The sequence below is a fragment of the Ranitomeya variabilis genome, chromosome 8 (assembly GCF_051348905.1).
Source record: "Ranitomeya variabilis isolate aRanVar5 chromosome 8, aRanVar5.hap1, whole genome shotgun sequence".
NCBI classification, from domain to species: domain Eukaryota; kingdom Metazoa; phylum Chordata; class Amphibia; order Anura; family Dendrobatidae; genus Ranitomeya; species Ranitomeya variabilis.
The window spans coordinates 127019450-127035038 of record NC_135239.1 but is presented as its reverse complement, the minus strand read 5'-3'; the positions used below and the strand labels follow the sequence as shown (position 1 = coordinate 127035038).

Sequence of the window (15589 nt, the reverse complement as noted above, 5' to 3'; positions counted from 1 at the left end):
TTTGCTGCCTCTGGCACTGGACTGCTTGACCGTGTCCATGGTATTATGAAGTCTGAAGACTACCAACAAATTTTGCAGCATAACGTAGGGCCCAGTGTGAGAAAGCTGGGTCTCCCTTAGAGGTCATGGGTCTTCCAGCAGGACAATGACCCAAAACACACTTCAGTGCTTTCTCTCAAACCATTTTCTAGTGCTTTTTGGAGACTTCTAAGGTGGCCAGCAATGAGTCCAGACCTGAATCCCATAGAACACCTGTGGAGAGATCTAAAAATGGCAGTTTGGAGAAGGCACCCTTCAAATATCAGGGACCTGGAGCAGTTTGCCAAAGAAGAATGGTCTAAAATTCCAGCAGAGCATTGTAAGAAACTCATTGATGGTTAACGGAAGCGGTTGGTCGCAGTTATTTTGGCTAAAGGTTGTGCAACCAAGTATTAGGCTGAGGGTGCCCATACGTTTGTCTGGCCAATTTTTGGAGTTTTGTGTGAAATGATCAATGTTTTGCTTTTTGCTTCATTCTCTTTTGTGTTTTTTCATTTAAGACAAATTAAATAAAGATAATAATACCAAAGAATTTGTGTTTGCAATCATTTTCAGGAAGAAACTGAGTATTATCTGACAGAATTGCAGGGTTGTCAATAGTTTTGGCCACAACCGTATGTTGTATGTACTATTATGTTATACGTTGTATGTACTGTTATGTTGTATGTTATATGTTGTATGTTATGTTGTATGTACTGTTATGTTGTGTGTTGTATGTACTGTTATATGTTGTATGTACTGTTGTATGTTGTATGTTATGTTGTATGTTATGTTGTATGTTATGTTGTATGTTATGTTGTATGTTGTATGTTATGTTGTATGTTATGTTGTATGTTATGTTGCATGTTATGTTGCATGTTATGTTGCATGTTATGTTGCATGTTATGTTGTATGTTATGTTGCATGTTATGTTGTATGTTATGTTGTATGTTATGTTGTATGTTATGTTGTATGTAATGTTGTATGTAATGTTGTATGCACTGTTATATGTTGTATGTACTGTTATAAATTTAATGTTATGTTGTATGTTATGTTATGTTGTATGTACTGTTATGTTGTATGTACTGTTATGTTGTGTGTTGTATGTACTGTTATATGTTGTATGTACTGTTGTATGTTGTATGTTATGTTGTATGTTATGTTGTATGTTATGTTGTATGTTATGTTGTATGTTATGTTGTATGTTATGTTGTATGTACTGTTATGTTGTGTGTTGTATGTACTGTTATATGTTGTATGTACTGTTGTATGTTGTATGTTATGTTGTATGTTATGTTGTATGTTATGTTGTATGTTATGTTGTATGTTATGTTGTATGTTATGTTGTATGTTATGTTGTATGTTATGTTGTATGTTATGTTGTATGTTATGTTGCATGTTATGTTGCATGTTATGTTGTATGTTATGTTGCATGTTATGTTGTATGTTATGTTGTATGTTATGTTGTATGTTATGTTGTATGTTATGTTGTATGTTATGTTGTATGTAATGTTGTATGCACTGTTATATGTTGTATGTACTGTTATAAATTTAATGTTATGTTGTATGTTATGTTATGTTGTATGTACTGTTATGTTGTATGTACTGTTATGTTGTGTGTTGTATGTACTGTTATATGTTGTATGTACTGTTGTATGTTGTATGTTATGTTGTATGTTATGTTGTATGTTATGTTGTATGTTATGTTGTATGTTATGTTGTATGTTATGTTGTATGTTATGTTGTATGTACTGTTATGTTGTGTGTTGTATGTACTGTTATATGTTGTATGTACTGTTGTATGTTGTATGTTATGTTGTATGTTATGTTGTATGTTATGTTGTATGTTATGTTGTATGTTATGTTGTATGTTATGTTGTATGTTATGTTGTATGTTATGTTGTATGTTATGTTGTATGTTATGTTGTATGTTATGTTGCATGTTATGTTGCATGTTATGTTGTATGTTATGTTGCATGTTATGTTGTATGTTATGTTGTATGTTATGTTGTATGTTATGTTGTATGTTATGTTGTATGTAATGTTGTATGCACTGTTATATGTTGTATGTACTGTTATAAATTTAATGTTATGTTGTATGTTATGTTATGTTGTATGTTATGTTATGTTGTATGTACTGTTATGTTGTATGTACTGTTATGTTGTATGTACTGTTATGTTGTATGTACTGTTGTATGTTATGTTGTATGTTATATGTTATGTTGTATGTACTGTTGTATGTTATATGTTGTATGTACTGTTATATGAGGTATGTTATATATTGTATGTTATGTTTTATGTTCTGTTACATGTTGTATGTACTGTTGTATGTACTGTTGTATGTTGTATGTAGTGTCATATGTTGTATGTACTGTTATATGTTGTATGTACTGTTGTATGTTATATGTTGTAAGTACTGTTGTATGTTATATGTACTGTTATATGTTGTATGTACTGTTATATGTTGTATGTACTGTTATATGTTGTATGTAATCTTATATGTTGTATATTCTGTTATATGTTTGTTTGTTTTTTCTTTTGTTTTTTTACAGTCCACACATTAGCCGGATGATGGGACTACTGCTGTCTCAACATTGGCTAATGCATCAATCACTGTCATTGTAGCAGGCATAGCCTGATGGGACTTGTAGTCCCATCGGACGATGCCTGCACACACACACACATACAGACCCCTGAGTGCCCCGCACAGACCGCCTGCAGGCCTGCACAGACCTCCCCCCCCCCCCCGAGAGCCCCGCACAGACCCCGCACACACACACGCACAGTCTCCGCCCACACACTACGCCTCCTCCCGATCTGCGTTTCACCCGCAGCTAAACCACACATCTTTTTTTTTTTTTACATCTGCGGTTTTGCTGTGGATGTGCCTGACTCAATACAAGTCAATGGGTGCAGAAACGCTGCAGATCCGCACAAAAAATTGACATGCTGCGGAAAAAACAACGCTGCGTTTCCGCGCGTTTTTTTTTCCGCAGCATGTGCACAGCGGATTTGGTTTTCCATAGGTTTACATGGTACTGTAAACCGCATGGGAAACTGCTGCAGATCCGCAGCGTCAAAAACGCTGCGGATCAAAAACCGCAACTTGTGAACATGGCCTTAAGGTGCTCACCACACATCTAGATAAGTTCACTGAGTGGTCTAGTTTCCAAAATTGTCATATATGTGGGGTTTCCACTATTTAGGCACATCAGGGGCTCTCCAAATGGGACCTGGCATCCGCTAATTATTCCAGCAAATTTTGCATTCAAAAAGTCAAATTGCGCTGCTTCCCTTCCAAGTTCTGCCATGCACCCAAACAGTGGTTTTCCCTCACATATCGAGTATTAGCCTGCTCAGGAGAAATTGCATAACAAATTTTTGATTTTCATTTTTTCCTGTTGCGTTTGTAAAAATAAAAAAATTGGGGTCCAAAGAAAAATTGTGTGAAAAGTTAAATGTTCATTTTTTTTCCCTTACACATTCTAAAAATTCATGTGAAACACCTGAAGGGTTAATAAATTTCTTGAATGTGGTTTTGAGTATCTTGACGGGTGCAGTTTTTAGAATGGTGTCACTTTGGGTATTTTCTGTCATATAGGCCCCTCAGAGTCACTTCGAATGTGATGTAGTCCCTAAAAAAAATAGTTTTAAAATTTTGTTAAGAAATTGCTGTTCAACTTTTAACCCTTATAACTTCCTAAGAAAATAAAAAATGGCTTCAAAAATTGTGCTGATGTAAAGTAAAAAGTTTAAAAATTGCAAAATTGTCAAAAAATTTTAGATTTTTTTCACAAATAAACACACGTCCTATCAAAGAAATGTTTCCACTATCATGGAGTACAAAATGTCACGAAAAATCATTCTCAGAATCAAAGGGCTTTGTTGAAACGTTCCAGAGTTATTACTTCATAAAGTGACACTGATCAGAATTACCGTATATACTCGAGTATAAGCTGAGATTTTCAGCCCATTTTTTGGGGCTGAAAGTCCCCCTCCTGGCTTATACTCGAGTCATACCCGGGGGTCGGCAGGGGAGGGGGAGCGGGGGCTGTCTAGTTATACTCACCTACTCCCGGCGCGGTCCCTGCAGTCCCTGCTTCTTCCAGCGCTGCATCTTCTTCCTGTACTGAGCGGTCACATGGTCCCGCTCATTACAGTCATGAATATGCGTCTCCACCTCCCATAGAGGTGGAGCCGCATATTCATGACTGCAATGAGCGGTAACGGTGACCGCTCAATACAGGAAGAAGATGCAGCGGTGGAAGAAGCAGGGACCGCGCCAGGAGCAGGTAAGTATACGGGGAGGGGAGCGCTGCCCGATATTTACCGCTCCTCGTTCCGGTGCGGCTCAGTCATCAGCGTCCTCTGGCTGTGACGCTCAGGTCAGAGGGCACGGTAATGTAGTCAGTGCGCGCCCTCTGCTGAGCGTCAGTGCTGGAGACGGAGCCGCAGGAGGAGCAGGTAAAAATTGAAAGCGCCGGCGTCCTGAGCGAAGAGAGGTGAGTATGTGTTTGTTTTTTTATTGCAGCAGCATTATATATTGCACAGCTTTATATGGAGTATCTATGGGGCAATAATCAACGGTGCAGAGCATTATATATGGCACAGCTTTCTATGGGGCCATAATGAATGGTGCAGAGCATTATATATGGCACAGCTTTCTATGGAGCATCTATGGGGCCATAATGAACGGTGCAGAGCATTATATACTCACCGGCCACTTTATTAGGTACACCATGCTAGTAACGGGTTGGACCCCCTTTTGCCTTCAGATCTGCCTCAATTCTTCGTGGCATAGATTCAACAAGGTGCTGGAAGCATTCCTCAGAGATTTTGGTCCATATTGACATGATGGCATCACACAGTTGCCGCAGATTTGTCGGCTGCACATCCCAAAGATGCTCCATACAAGGCAGGATGGATCCATGCTTTCATGTTGTTTACGCCAAATTCTGACCCTACCATCCGAATGTCGCAGCAGAAATCGAGACTCATCAGACCAAGCAACATTTTTCCAATCTTCTACTGTCCAATTTCGATGAGCTTGTACAAATTGTAGCCTCAGTTTCCTGTTCTTAGCTGAAAGGAGTGGTACCCGGTGTGGTCTTCTGCTGCTGTAGCCCATCTGTCTCAAAGTTCGACGCACTGTGCGTTCAGAGATGCTCTTAGGCCTACCTTGGTTGTAACGGGTGGCGATTTGAGTCACTGTTGCCTTTCTATCAGCTCGAACCAGTCTGCCCATTCTCCTCTGACCTCTGGCATCAACAAGGCATTTCCGCCCACAGAACTGCCGCTCACTGGATTTTTTTTCTTTTTCGGACCATTCTCTGTAAACCCTAGAGATGGTTGTGCGTGAAAATCCCAGTAGATCAGCAGTTTCTGAAATACTCAGACCAGCCCTTCTGGCACCAACAACCATGCCACGTTCAAAGGCACTCAAATCACCTTTCTTCCCCATACTAATGCTCGGTTTGAACTGCAGGAGATTGTCTTGACCATGTCTACATGCCTAAATGCACTGAGTTGCCGCCATGTGATTGGCTGATTAGAAATTAAGTGTTAACAAGAAGTTGGACAGGTGTACCTAATAAAGTGGCCGGTGATTGTATATGGCACAGCTTTCTATGGAGCATCTATGGGGCCATAATGAACGGTGCAGAGCATTATATATGGCACAGCTTTCTATGGAGCATTTATGGGGCCATAATGAACGGCACAGAGCATTCTATATGGCACAGCTTTATATGGAGCATCTATGGGGCCATAATGAACGGTGCAGAGCATTATATATGGCACGGCTTTATATGGAGCATCTATGGGGCAATAATCAACGGTATGGAGCATTATATGTGGCACAGCTTTCTATGGAGCATCTATGGGGCCATAATGAACGGTGCAGAGCATTATATATGGCACAGCTTTATATGGAGCATCTATGGGGCCATAATGAACGGTGCAGAGCTTTATATATGGCACAGCTTTATGTGGAGCATCTATGGGGCCATAATGAACGGTGCAGAGCATTATATATGGCACAGCTTTATATGGAGCATCTATGGGGCAATAATGAACGGTATGGAGCATCTATTTTTATTTTTGAAATTTACCGGTAGCTGCTGCATTTCCTACCCTAGGCTTATACTCGAGTCAATAAGTTTTCCCAGTTTTTTGTGGCAAAATTAGGGGGGTCGGCTTATACTCGGGTCAGCTTATACTCGAGTATATACGGTATATAATTTGGCCTTGTCATTAATGTGCAAACAGGCTAGGGGCGTAAAGGGGTTAATTAAGAGATTTCTGACATGCTTGTTGCAGATCAGGATTGACAGTGAAGCATGTCCTTGATACATCTGGCGCTCGTGTCTTGACTTTTTTCTATGGTATGATGATTTTCATTGCTTTTACGGTGCTTACAAATCTGGTATGTCTTGTATGCTTTATGGATGTTTTATTTTGAAAATCCATTTATATTATATTATTTCATTTCTTTTTTTTTCCCCATGAAGATCAAAAAGGACACAAGCAGAGGCTGTGAAACTGAATAAAATCCAGAAGCAGCTTCAAGCCCTGGATGAGATGGTGTCAACAGACATTGGTATTTTAAGGAATCGGATTGAGCAAGCATGTATTGAGTTTTCCCAAGCCAAGTAAGCTCTATAACAACTGGTAGGAGTGTAAGGCTATGTTCACACGATTCGTTTTTTTTTAAGCATTTTTTTCCACAGGTAAAACCTGCTTTTTTAACAGTAAGAAACTTTCTTAAAAAAATGCAGGTTTTGCTTAGTTTTTTGCTGCATGTCTTTGCAGCATTTTTGTCAGGGTACATTTCTCTTGTGCATGCCAATAACGTTTTATGCATAAAAAAATAAAAAAATTGATTCTACTTCATGTTTTAACACCAAAAACAATACCTGCGTTTTTTCTGTGTTTTTTGCACCAGCCATTGCTTTTAATTGGTAAAAAACTCTCAGATATGCTGCATTTTGAAAAAAAACAAGATTTTGCACAAAATACTGAGGACAGACACCAATCTGTGCATGAGATTTCTGAAATAGACTTTGCTGGTACTGTAAAACACAGCTGAAATTTTGCATTAAAAATGGAAAAACGCAGCTTGTGAACATAGCCTAACACTTTATTTCTCCTTCGCCTCATTGCGGGACACAGACCGTGGGTGTATGCTGCTGCCAATAGGAGGCTGACATGAAGTGATACAAAAAAAGTTAGCTCCTCCCCTGCAGCATATACTTTCCTTCTGGCTCTCAGCTAACCAGTTCTTGCTTAGTGTCTGTAGGAGGCACATGGGTCTGGTACAGACCCCATCATTTTTATTTTATTTTTTACTTTTCTGTAAATTTTTTTTTTTTAATTAACGGAGTGAAGGGGGCGACGGATCCTTTCAAGGTTCCGATCTCCCCCGAACCATCAACAGGCGAGAACGCGGAGTGTCGCCTCCCCGTACCCTCTCCTGCAACGTGGGAAGCCATGCCTGAGCTCAATTCAGGGGCGACAGTTCCTTCGGGTCCCGATCGCCCCACACCAGCAACGGGTCAACACATGGAGTGTCGCCTCTGTGTATCCTCTCCTGGAGCCAGGCCTAATGCCGGACAACTGGCCCTGTCCACCCGAGGGCTTGAACTCCGTGGATGTACAGAGGCCCTTCTCTTTGGCGTCCGAGCAGCTCCCACTGTCCCACCACTGTTAGAGGATGGCACAAGGAGGCGGACGGTTCCTCTCCACCTCCCTAACAAAGGGATGATCGATTGAGGGTTATTGCTTTATCCCTGCACCGTCCACGCTGCAATACCTGACCTGCAGCAGAACAGCACAGTCAACCGCGGCGGCTCCATGCCGGGATGCGCACCAATTGTGAGTGGATCCAGTCAGCGATGGGCCCCTGCAGTGAGATATTAACATGCTGACAGGCAGCCGCAGCTTCCCTGTGGCCCACCTCCCTAAGGTAACGCTCCGGCCGGCTGCAAAAATTTAGCCCCCGGCTTCGGCCGATGTGTAGGCCGCATCCCGGAAGCCGCGCCTACACTATGGCACGCTAAGGCGGCTCCGCCCATATTTTCTGTCTGGCACGGGAGCGTTCGCTTTTCTTGGCCCACTGCCCCTCCATTCTACTCCTGGTATTGCTCCCTCCGGCTGCAGAAATTTAGGCCCCGGCTTGGGCCAATTCATGGAAGTCACGTGCCTCCGCCCACATCGCGTCTGTGGCTCCGTCCCCGAAATGGCTCCTCTCTCCGAGACTTTTATCACCTCTGCATCTACCGATGACCATCTTGGTCCACCTGGCCGGCAGGGGTGATGGTTAAAGGGGCACAACGACTCTGCAGCTGGGTAAGGAAGTACTGCTCTCTTCCCTCCTGTACTTACATGAATGACCCGTATTATTCCCCGGTCTTAATGGAGGCACATGACCAGTATTCCCTGGTCTTAAAGGCACATGACCAGTATTCCCTGGTCTTAGAGGCACATGACCAGTATTCCCTGGTTTTAAAGGCACGTGATCAAGATTCCCTGGTCTAAAAGGCACATGAACAGCATTTCCTGGTCTTAAAAGCATTTGACTAGCATTCCCTTGTCTGAAAGGCACATGACCAGTCCGAAGCTGGTCACCCTGTTGTGAATTTGGATTCTGGGCTCCCCCGGTGGCTACTGGTGGAATTGAACTGGTGTTTTCATCTTCTCTGTTCACCTGTTCCCATCAAGATGTGGGAGTCGCTATATAACCTTGCTGCTCTGTTAGTTGCTTGCCGGTCAACAATGTTATCAGAAGCCTCTCTGTGCTTGTTCCTGCTCCTAGACAACTACTAGATAAGTTGGACTCTTGTCCATGTTTGTTTTTGCATTTTTGTTCCAGTTCACAGCTGTAGTTTCGTTACTGTGTCTGGAAAGCTCTTGTGAACAGGAATTGCCACTCTGGTGTTATGAGTTAATGCCAGAGTTTTAAAGTAATTCCTGGATGGTGTTTTGATAGGGTTTTCAGCTGACCATGAAAGTGTCCTTTCTGTCTTCTGCTATGTAGTAAGTGGACCTCAAATTTGCTAAACCTATTTTCATACTACGTTTGTTATTTCATCTTAATTCACCGCCAATACATGTGGGGGGCCTCTGTCTCCTTTCGGGGTATTTCTCTAGAGGTGAGCTAGGACTAATATTTTCCTCTGCTAGCATTATTTAGTCCTCCGGCTGGTGCTGGGCATCTAGAATCAACGTAGGCATGCTACCCGGCCACTGCTAGTTGTGCGTTAGGTTTAGTTCATGGTCAGCTCAGTTCCCATCTTCCAAGAGCTAGTTCCTATATATGCTGATGCTATGTTCTCTTGCCATTGAGAACATAACAGTTTGACCGGCCGTCAAAGTGTTAAATGTTTGGGCTGAAGCAGGAGAAAAAGAAGTGTTTAAGGGAATTTTTTTTTTTTTTTTTCCCCTCAGAGTTTTGCTGCCTAGCCCTTAATTGCTGTCTAGCTGCTTCTTACCTCCTCTTAACCCTTGAATGGCTCTGTGTCCACCTGTTTGTAATGGATCTTCAGAGTGTAACTGCAGGTTTGAATAATCTCGCCACGAAGGTACAAAATTTGCAAGACTTTGTTTGTCATGCACCTGTATCTGAGCCGAGAATTCCTTGGCCGGAATTTTTCTCGGGGAATAGATCTGGGTTTCAGAATTTTCGAAATAATTGCAAATTATTTTTGTCCCTGAAATTTCGCTCTGCCGGAGACCCTGCACAGCAGGTCAGGATTGTGATTTCCTTGCTCCGGGGCGACCCTCAAGACTGGGCTTTTTCATTGACACCAGGGGATCCTGCGTTGCTCAATGTGGATGCGTTTTTTCTGGCCTTGGGGTTGCTTTATGACGAACCTCATTTGGAGCTTCAGGCAGAAAAAACTTTGATGTCCCTATCTCAGGGGCAAGATGAAGCGGAAATTTACTGTCAAAGATTCCGTAAATGGTCTGTGCTTACTCAGTGGAATGAGTGCGCCCTGGCGGCGACTTTCAGAGAGGGTCTCTCTGATGCCATTAAGGATGTTATGGTGGGGTTCCCTGTGCCTGCGGGTCTGAATGAGTCCATGACAATGGCTATTCAGATCGATAGGCGTTTGCGGGAGCGCAAACCAGTGCACCATCTGGCGGTGTCCACTGAGAAGTCGCCAGAGAGTATGCAGTGTGATAGAATTCTGTCCCGAAGCGAGCGGCAGAATTTTAGACGGAAAAATGGGTTGTGTTTCTATTGTGGTGATTCTACTCATGTTATATCAGCATGCTCTAAGCGCACTAAAAAGCTTGATAAATCTGTTTCCATTTGCACCTTACCGTCTAAGTTTATTCTATCTGTGACCTTGATTTGCTCTTTGTCATCTATTACCACGGACGCCTATGTCGACTCTGGCGCCGCTTTGAGTCTTATGGATTGGTCCTTTGCCAAACGCTGTGGGTATGATTTAGAGCCTTTGGAGACTCTCATTCCTCTGAAGGGGATTGACTCCACCCCATTGGCTAATAATAAACCACAATACTGGACACAAGTAACTATGCGTATTAATCCGGATCACCAGGAGATTATTCGCTTTCTGGTGCTGTATAATCTACATGATGATTTGGTGCTAGGATTGCCTTGGCTGCAATCTCACAACCCAGTCCTCGACTGGAGAGCTATGTCTGTGTTGAGCTGGGGATGTAAGGGGGCTCATGGGGATGTACCTGTGGTTTCCATTTCATCATCTATTCCCTCTGAAATTCCTGAGTTCCTGTCTGACTATCGTGACGTCTTTGAAGAATCCAAGCTTGGTTCATTACCTCCGCACCGAGAGTGCGATTGTGCCATAGATTTAATCCCGGGTAGTAAATACCCAAAGGGTCGTTTATTTAATCTGTCTGTGCCTGAACATGCTGCTATGCGAGAATATATAAAGGAGTCCTTGGAAAAGGGACATATTCGTCCATCGTCATCTCCCTTAGGAGCCGGTTTTTTCTTTGTGTCAAAAAAAGACGGCTCTTTGAGACCATGTATCGATTATCGGCTTTTGAATAAAATCACTGTAAAATATCAATACCCATTGCCGTTGCTGACTGATTTGTTGGCTCGCATAAAGGGGGTCAAGTGGTTCTCTAAGCTTGACCTTCGTGGGGCGTATAATTTGGTGCGAATCAGGCAGGGGGATGAGTGGAAAACCGCATTTAATACGCCCGAGGGCCACTTTGAGTATTTAGTGATGCCTTTTGGTCTTTCAAATGCTCCGTCAGTTTTCCAGTCCTTTATGCATGATATTTTTCGCGATTATTTGGATAAATTTATGATTGTGTATCTGGATGATATTCTGATTTTTTCGGATGACTGGGACTCTCATGTCCAGCAAGTCAGGAGGGTTTTCCAGGTTTTGCGGTCTAATTCTTTGTGTGTGAAGGGTTCTAAGTGTGTTTTTGGGGTACAGAGGATTTCCTTTTTGGGATATATTTTTTCTCCCTCTTCCATTGAAATGGATCCTGTCAAGGTTCAAGCTATTTGTGATTGGACGCAGCCCTCTTCTCTTAAGAGTCTTCAGAAATTTTTGGGCTTTGCTAACTTTTATCGTCGATTTATTGCTGGTTTTTCGGATATTGCTAAGCCATTGACCGATTTGACTAAGAAGGGTGCTGATGTTGCTGATTGGTCCCCTGACGCTGTGGAGGCCTTTCGGGAGCTTAAGCGCCGTTTTTCCTCTGCCCCTGTGTTGCGTCAGCCTGATGTTGCTCTACCTTTTCAGGTTGAGGTCGACGCTTCTGAGATCGGAGCTGGGGCAGTGTTGTCGCAGAAAAGTTCTGACTGCTCCGTGATGAGGCCTTGTGCCTTCTTTTCCCGTAAATTTTCGCCCGCTGAGCGGAATTATGATGTTGGGAATCGGGAGCTTTTGGCCATGAAGTGGGCTTTTGAGGAGTGGCGCCATTGGCTTGAGGGGGCCAGACATCAGGTGGTGGTATTGACTGACCACAAAAACTTGATTTATCTTGAGACCGCCAGGCGCCTGAATCCTAGACAGGCGCGCTGGTCATTATTTTTCTCTCGGTTTAATTTTGTGGTGTCATACCTACCGGGTTCTAAGAATGTTAAGGCGGATGCCCTTTCTAGGAGTTTTGAGCCTGACTCGCCTGGTAACTCTGAGCCCACAGGTATCCTTAAGGATGGAGTGGTATTGTCAGCCGTTTCTCCAGACCTGCGGCGGGCCTTGCAGGAGTTTCAGGCGGATAGACCGGATCGTTGCCCACCTGATAAACTGTTTGTTCCTGATGATTGGACCAGTAGAGTCATCTCTGAGGTTCATTCTTCTGCGTTGGCAGGTCATCCTGGCATTTTTGGTACCAGGGATTTGGTGGCAAGGTCCTTCTGGTGGCCTTCCCTGTCACGAGATGTGCGAGGCTTTGTGCAGTCTTGTGACGTTTGTGCTCGGGCCAAGCCTTGTTGCTCTCGGGCTAGTGGATTATTGTTGCCCTTGCCCATTCCTAAGAGGCCTTGGACGCACATCTCGATGGATTTTATTTCAGATCTGCCTGTTTCTCAGAAGATGTCTGTCATCTGGGTGGTGTGTGACCGTTTCTCTAAGATGGTCCATTTGGTTCCTCTGCCCAAGTTGCCTTCTTCTTCCGAGTTGGTTCCTCTGTTTTTTCAAAATGTTGTTCGTTTGCATGGTATTCCTGAGAATATCATTTCTGACAGAGGGACCCAATTCGTGTCTAGATTTTGGCGGGCATTCTGTGCTAGGATGGGCATAGATTTATCTTTTTCGTCCGCTTTCCATCCTCAGACGAATGGCCAGACCGAGCGGACTAATCAGACCCTGGAGACATATCTGAGGTGTTTTGTGTCTGCTGACCAGGATGATTGGGTTGCTTTTTTGCCATTGGCAGAGTTCGCTCTCAATAATCGGGCCAGCTCTGCCACTTTGGTGTCCCCGTTTTTCTGTAATTCGGGGTTTCATCCTCGATTTTCCTCTGGTCAGGTGGAATCTTCGGATTGTCCTGGAGTGGATGCTGTGGTGGAGAGATTGCATCAGATCTGGGGGCAGGTGGTGGACAATTTGAGGTTGTCCCAGGAGAAGACTCAGCTTTTTGCCAACCGCCACCGTCGTGTTGGTCCTCGGCTTTGTGTTGGGGATTTGGTGTGGTTGTCTTCTCGTTTTGTCCCTATGAGGGTCTCTTCTCCTAAGTTTAAGCCTCGGTTCATCGGCCCGTATAAGATATTGGAGATTCTTAACCCTGTTTCCTTCCGTTTGGACCTCCCTGCATCCTTCTCTATTCATAACGTTTTTCATCGGTCATTATTGCGCAGGTATGAGGTACCGGTTGTGCCTTCCGTTGAGCCTCCTGCTCCGGTGTTGGTTGAGGGTGAGTTGGAGTACGTTGTGGAGAAAATCTTAGACTCTCGTGTTTCCAGACGGAGACTCCAGTATCTGGTCAAGTGGAAGGGATACGGCCAGGAGGATAATTCTTGGGTGAATGCATCTGATGTTCATGCCTCTGATCTGGTTCGTGCCTTTCATAGGGCCCATCCTGATCGCCCTGGTGGTTCTGGTGAGGGTTCGGTGCCCCCTCCTTGAGGGGGGGGTACTGTTGTGAATTTGGATTCTGGGCTCCCCCGGTGGCTACTGGTGGAATTGAACTGGTGTTTTCATCTTCTCTGTTCACCTGTTCCCATCAAGATGTGGGAGTCGCTATATAACCTTGCTGCTCTGTTAGTTGCTTGCCGGTCAACAATGTTATCAGAAGCCTCTCTGTGCTTGTTCCTGCTCCTAGACAACTACTAGATAAGTTGGACTCTTGTCCATGTTTGTTTTTGCATTTTTGTTCCAGTTCACAGCTGTAGTTTCGTTACTGTGTCTGGAAAGCTCTTGTGAACAGGAATTGCCACTCTGGTGTTATGAGTTAATGCCAGAGTTTTAAAGTAATTCCTGGATGGTGTTTTGATAGGGTTTTCAGCTGACCATGAAAGTGTCCTTTCTGTCTTCTGCTATGTAGTAAGTGGACCTCAAATTTGCTAAACCTATTTTCATACTACGTTTGTTATTTCATCTTAATTCACCGCCAATACATGTGGGGGGCCTCTGTCTCCTTTCGGGGTATTTCTCTAGAGGTGAGCTAGGACTAATATTTTCCTCTGCTAGCATTATTTAGTCCTCCGGCTGGTGCTGGGCATCTAGAATCAACGTAGGCATGCTACCCGGCCACTGCTAGTTGTGCGTTAGGTTTAGTTCATGGTCAGCTCAGTTCCCATCTTCCAAGAGCTAGTTCCTATATATGCTGATGCTATGTTCTCTTGCCATTGAGAACATGACATCACCCTAAATGAACTCAGGAACCGTCTGCCGCCAATCCCAGCTTATACCAGAGTACCATAGTTCCCCTGACTGGGCTTCATCACTGCCACATCCCATTCTCTGATCAAGAGATTGAAGCCTTCCGTGAACACTCTGTGGCTCGGAGTGCTCGCAGGACCGATTATATATGGTTCCTCTCCTACATGGGAGCCGTCGGCTAGCAGGGGCCGCAAATATTCTAGAAACGTACAGGCGTCTAGAAAGCGGAACTTTCATTTCCTGATCTCCCTCACCAATGATTTCCTGAGAACAAGACTCTGATATGGATCGGATACTGCCTTGGATATGGATTCGCCTATTTATATCATCAACCAATCTCTGTTGATTGATGAGAGCTACGGTTCTACTCTAGATCACGCAGTGTCACTCATAAGAAGACTAAACTCCCTTGCAGAGCATTTGCCATTCACCCAGACAGGGAGCGTCTGGATAAGTGATCCACTGGACAGAAGCCTCTGCAAGCGCGGTTTCCTTTTTCATCCAATATGCAAACACGTGGGGTGTGCCCTCCACGTATACCCCCCTACGACGTGGAATGCCATGCCTGGTCTGATTCTTAAGGGCGATGGGTCCTTTTAAAGTTCACCGATCTCCCCACACCATCAATAGACGCATCAATAGACTAGCACATTGAGTGTTGCCTCCATGTATACTCTTCTGAAGCCAGGCCTAACACCGGAACCAGCCCTGTCCTCCCGGTGACCTGAACTCTGTGGATGTACAGTGGCACCCTTTTTTTGGCATCCAAACACCCCGCTCTGCATCTCCACTATTTAGCAGATGATGCAAGAAGGCAGAAGATCCCTCTCCACTTCAGAGGGTGGTGGATCGAGGGTTCATCATTTTAAGTCTGCACTGTCAAAAGAGAGCGGAGGTAGCAAGAAACAGCTTTTCCTGACCTTCTGGATACAGCCGCGCATTCTGCCACCTGGGAGATTAACCGGGTAGAGCCTCCTGTGGTTTGTCTACCAGTATCCCTGCCCGATGGGTTATCAATTAAAATTACAACGGACTGTCAGATAGCAAATCTGGTTTGATCTGTCTTGCAGCCTCGGGTTGAGTGCTCTACCCTTCCTTAGCCACCGCATGGGTTGCTTGAGCAGTGGTCTTCTGGTCGGAGACCTTAACTACTTTGATTCACATCAGTAACCTTTTCCTGAAGACAGTACAGCTGGTCAATCAAAATTTCTTGAGCGGGAGACTAGCTGGTTCAC

The 15589-nt window shown here is 44.0% G+C and overlaps 1 protein-coding gene across 2 annotated transcripts in view; it reads left to right on the top strand.

The window, feature by feature from the left end:
• Positions 1-15589, top strand: part of GORAB (golgin, RAB6 interacting) — a 261302-nt gene that overhangs the window by 151167 nt on the left and 94546 nt on the right. For both annotated transcript variants that reach the window (XM_077276222.1, XM_077276223.1), the window contains one exon: positions 6528-6668. In XM_077276222.1, coding sequence (XP_077132337.1) covers positions 6528-6668 — 141 coding nt within the window. The remainder of the gene's footprint in view (positions 1-6527; positions 6669-15589) is intronic.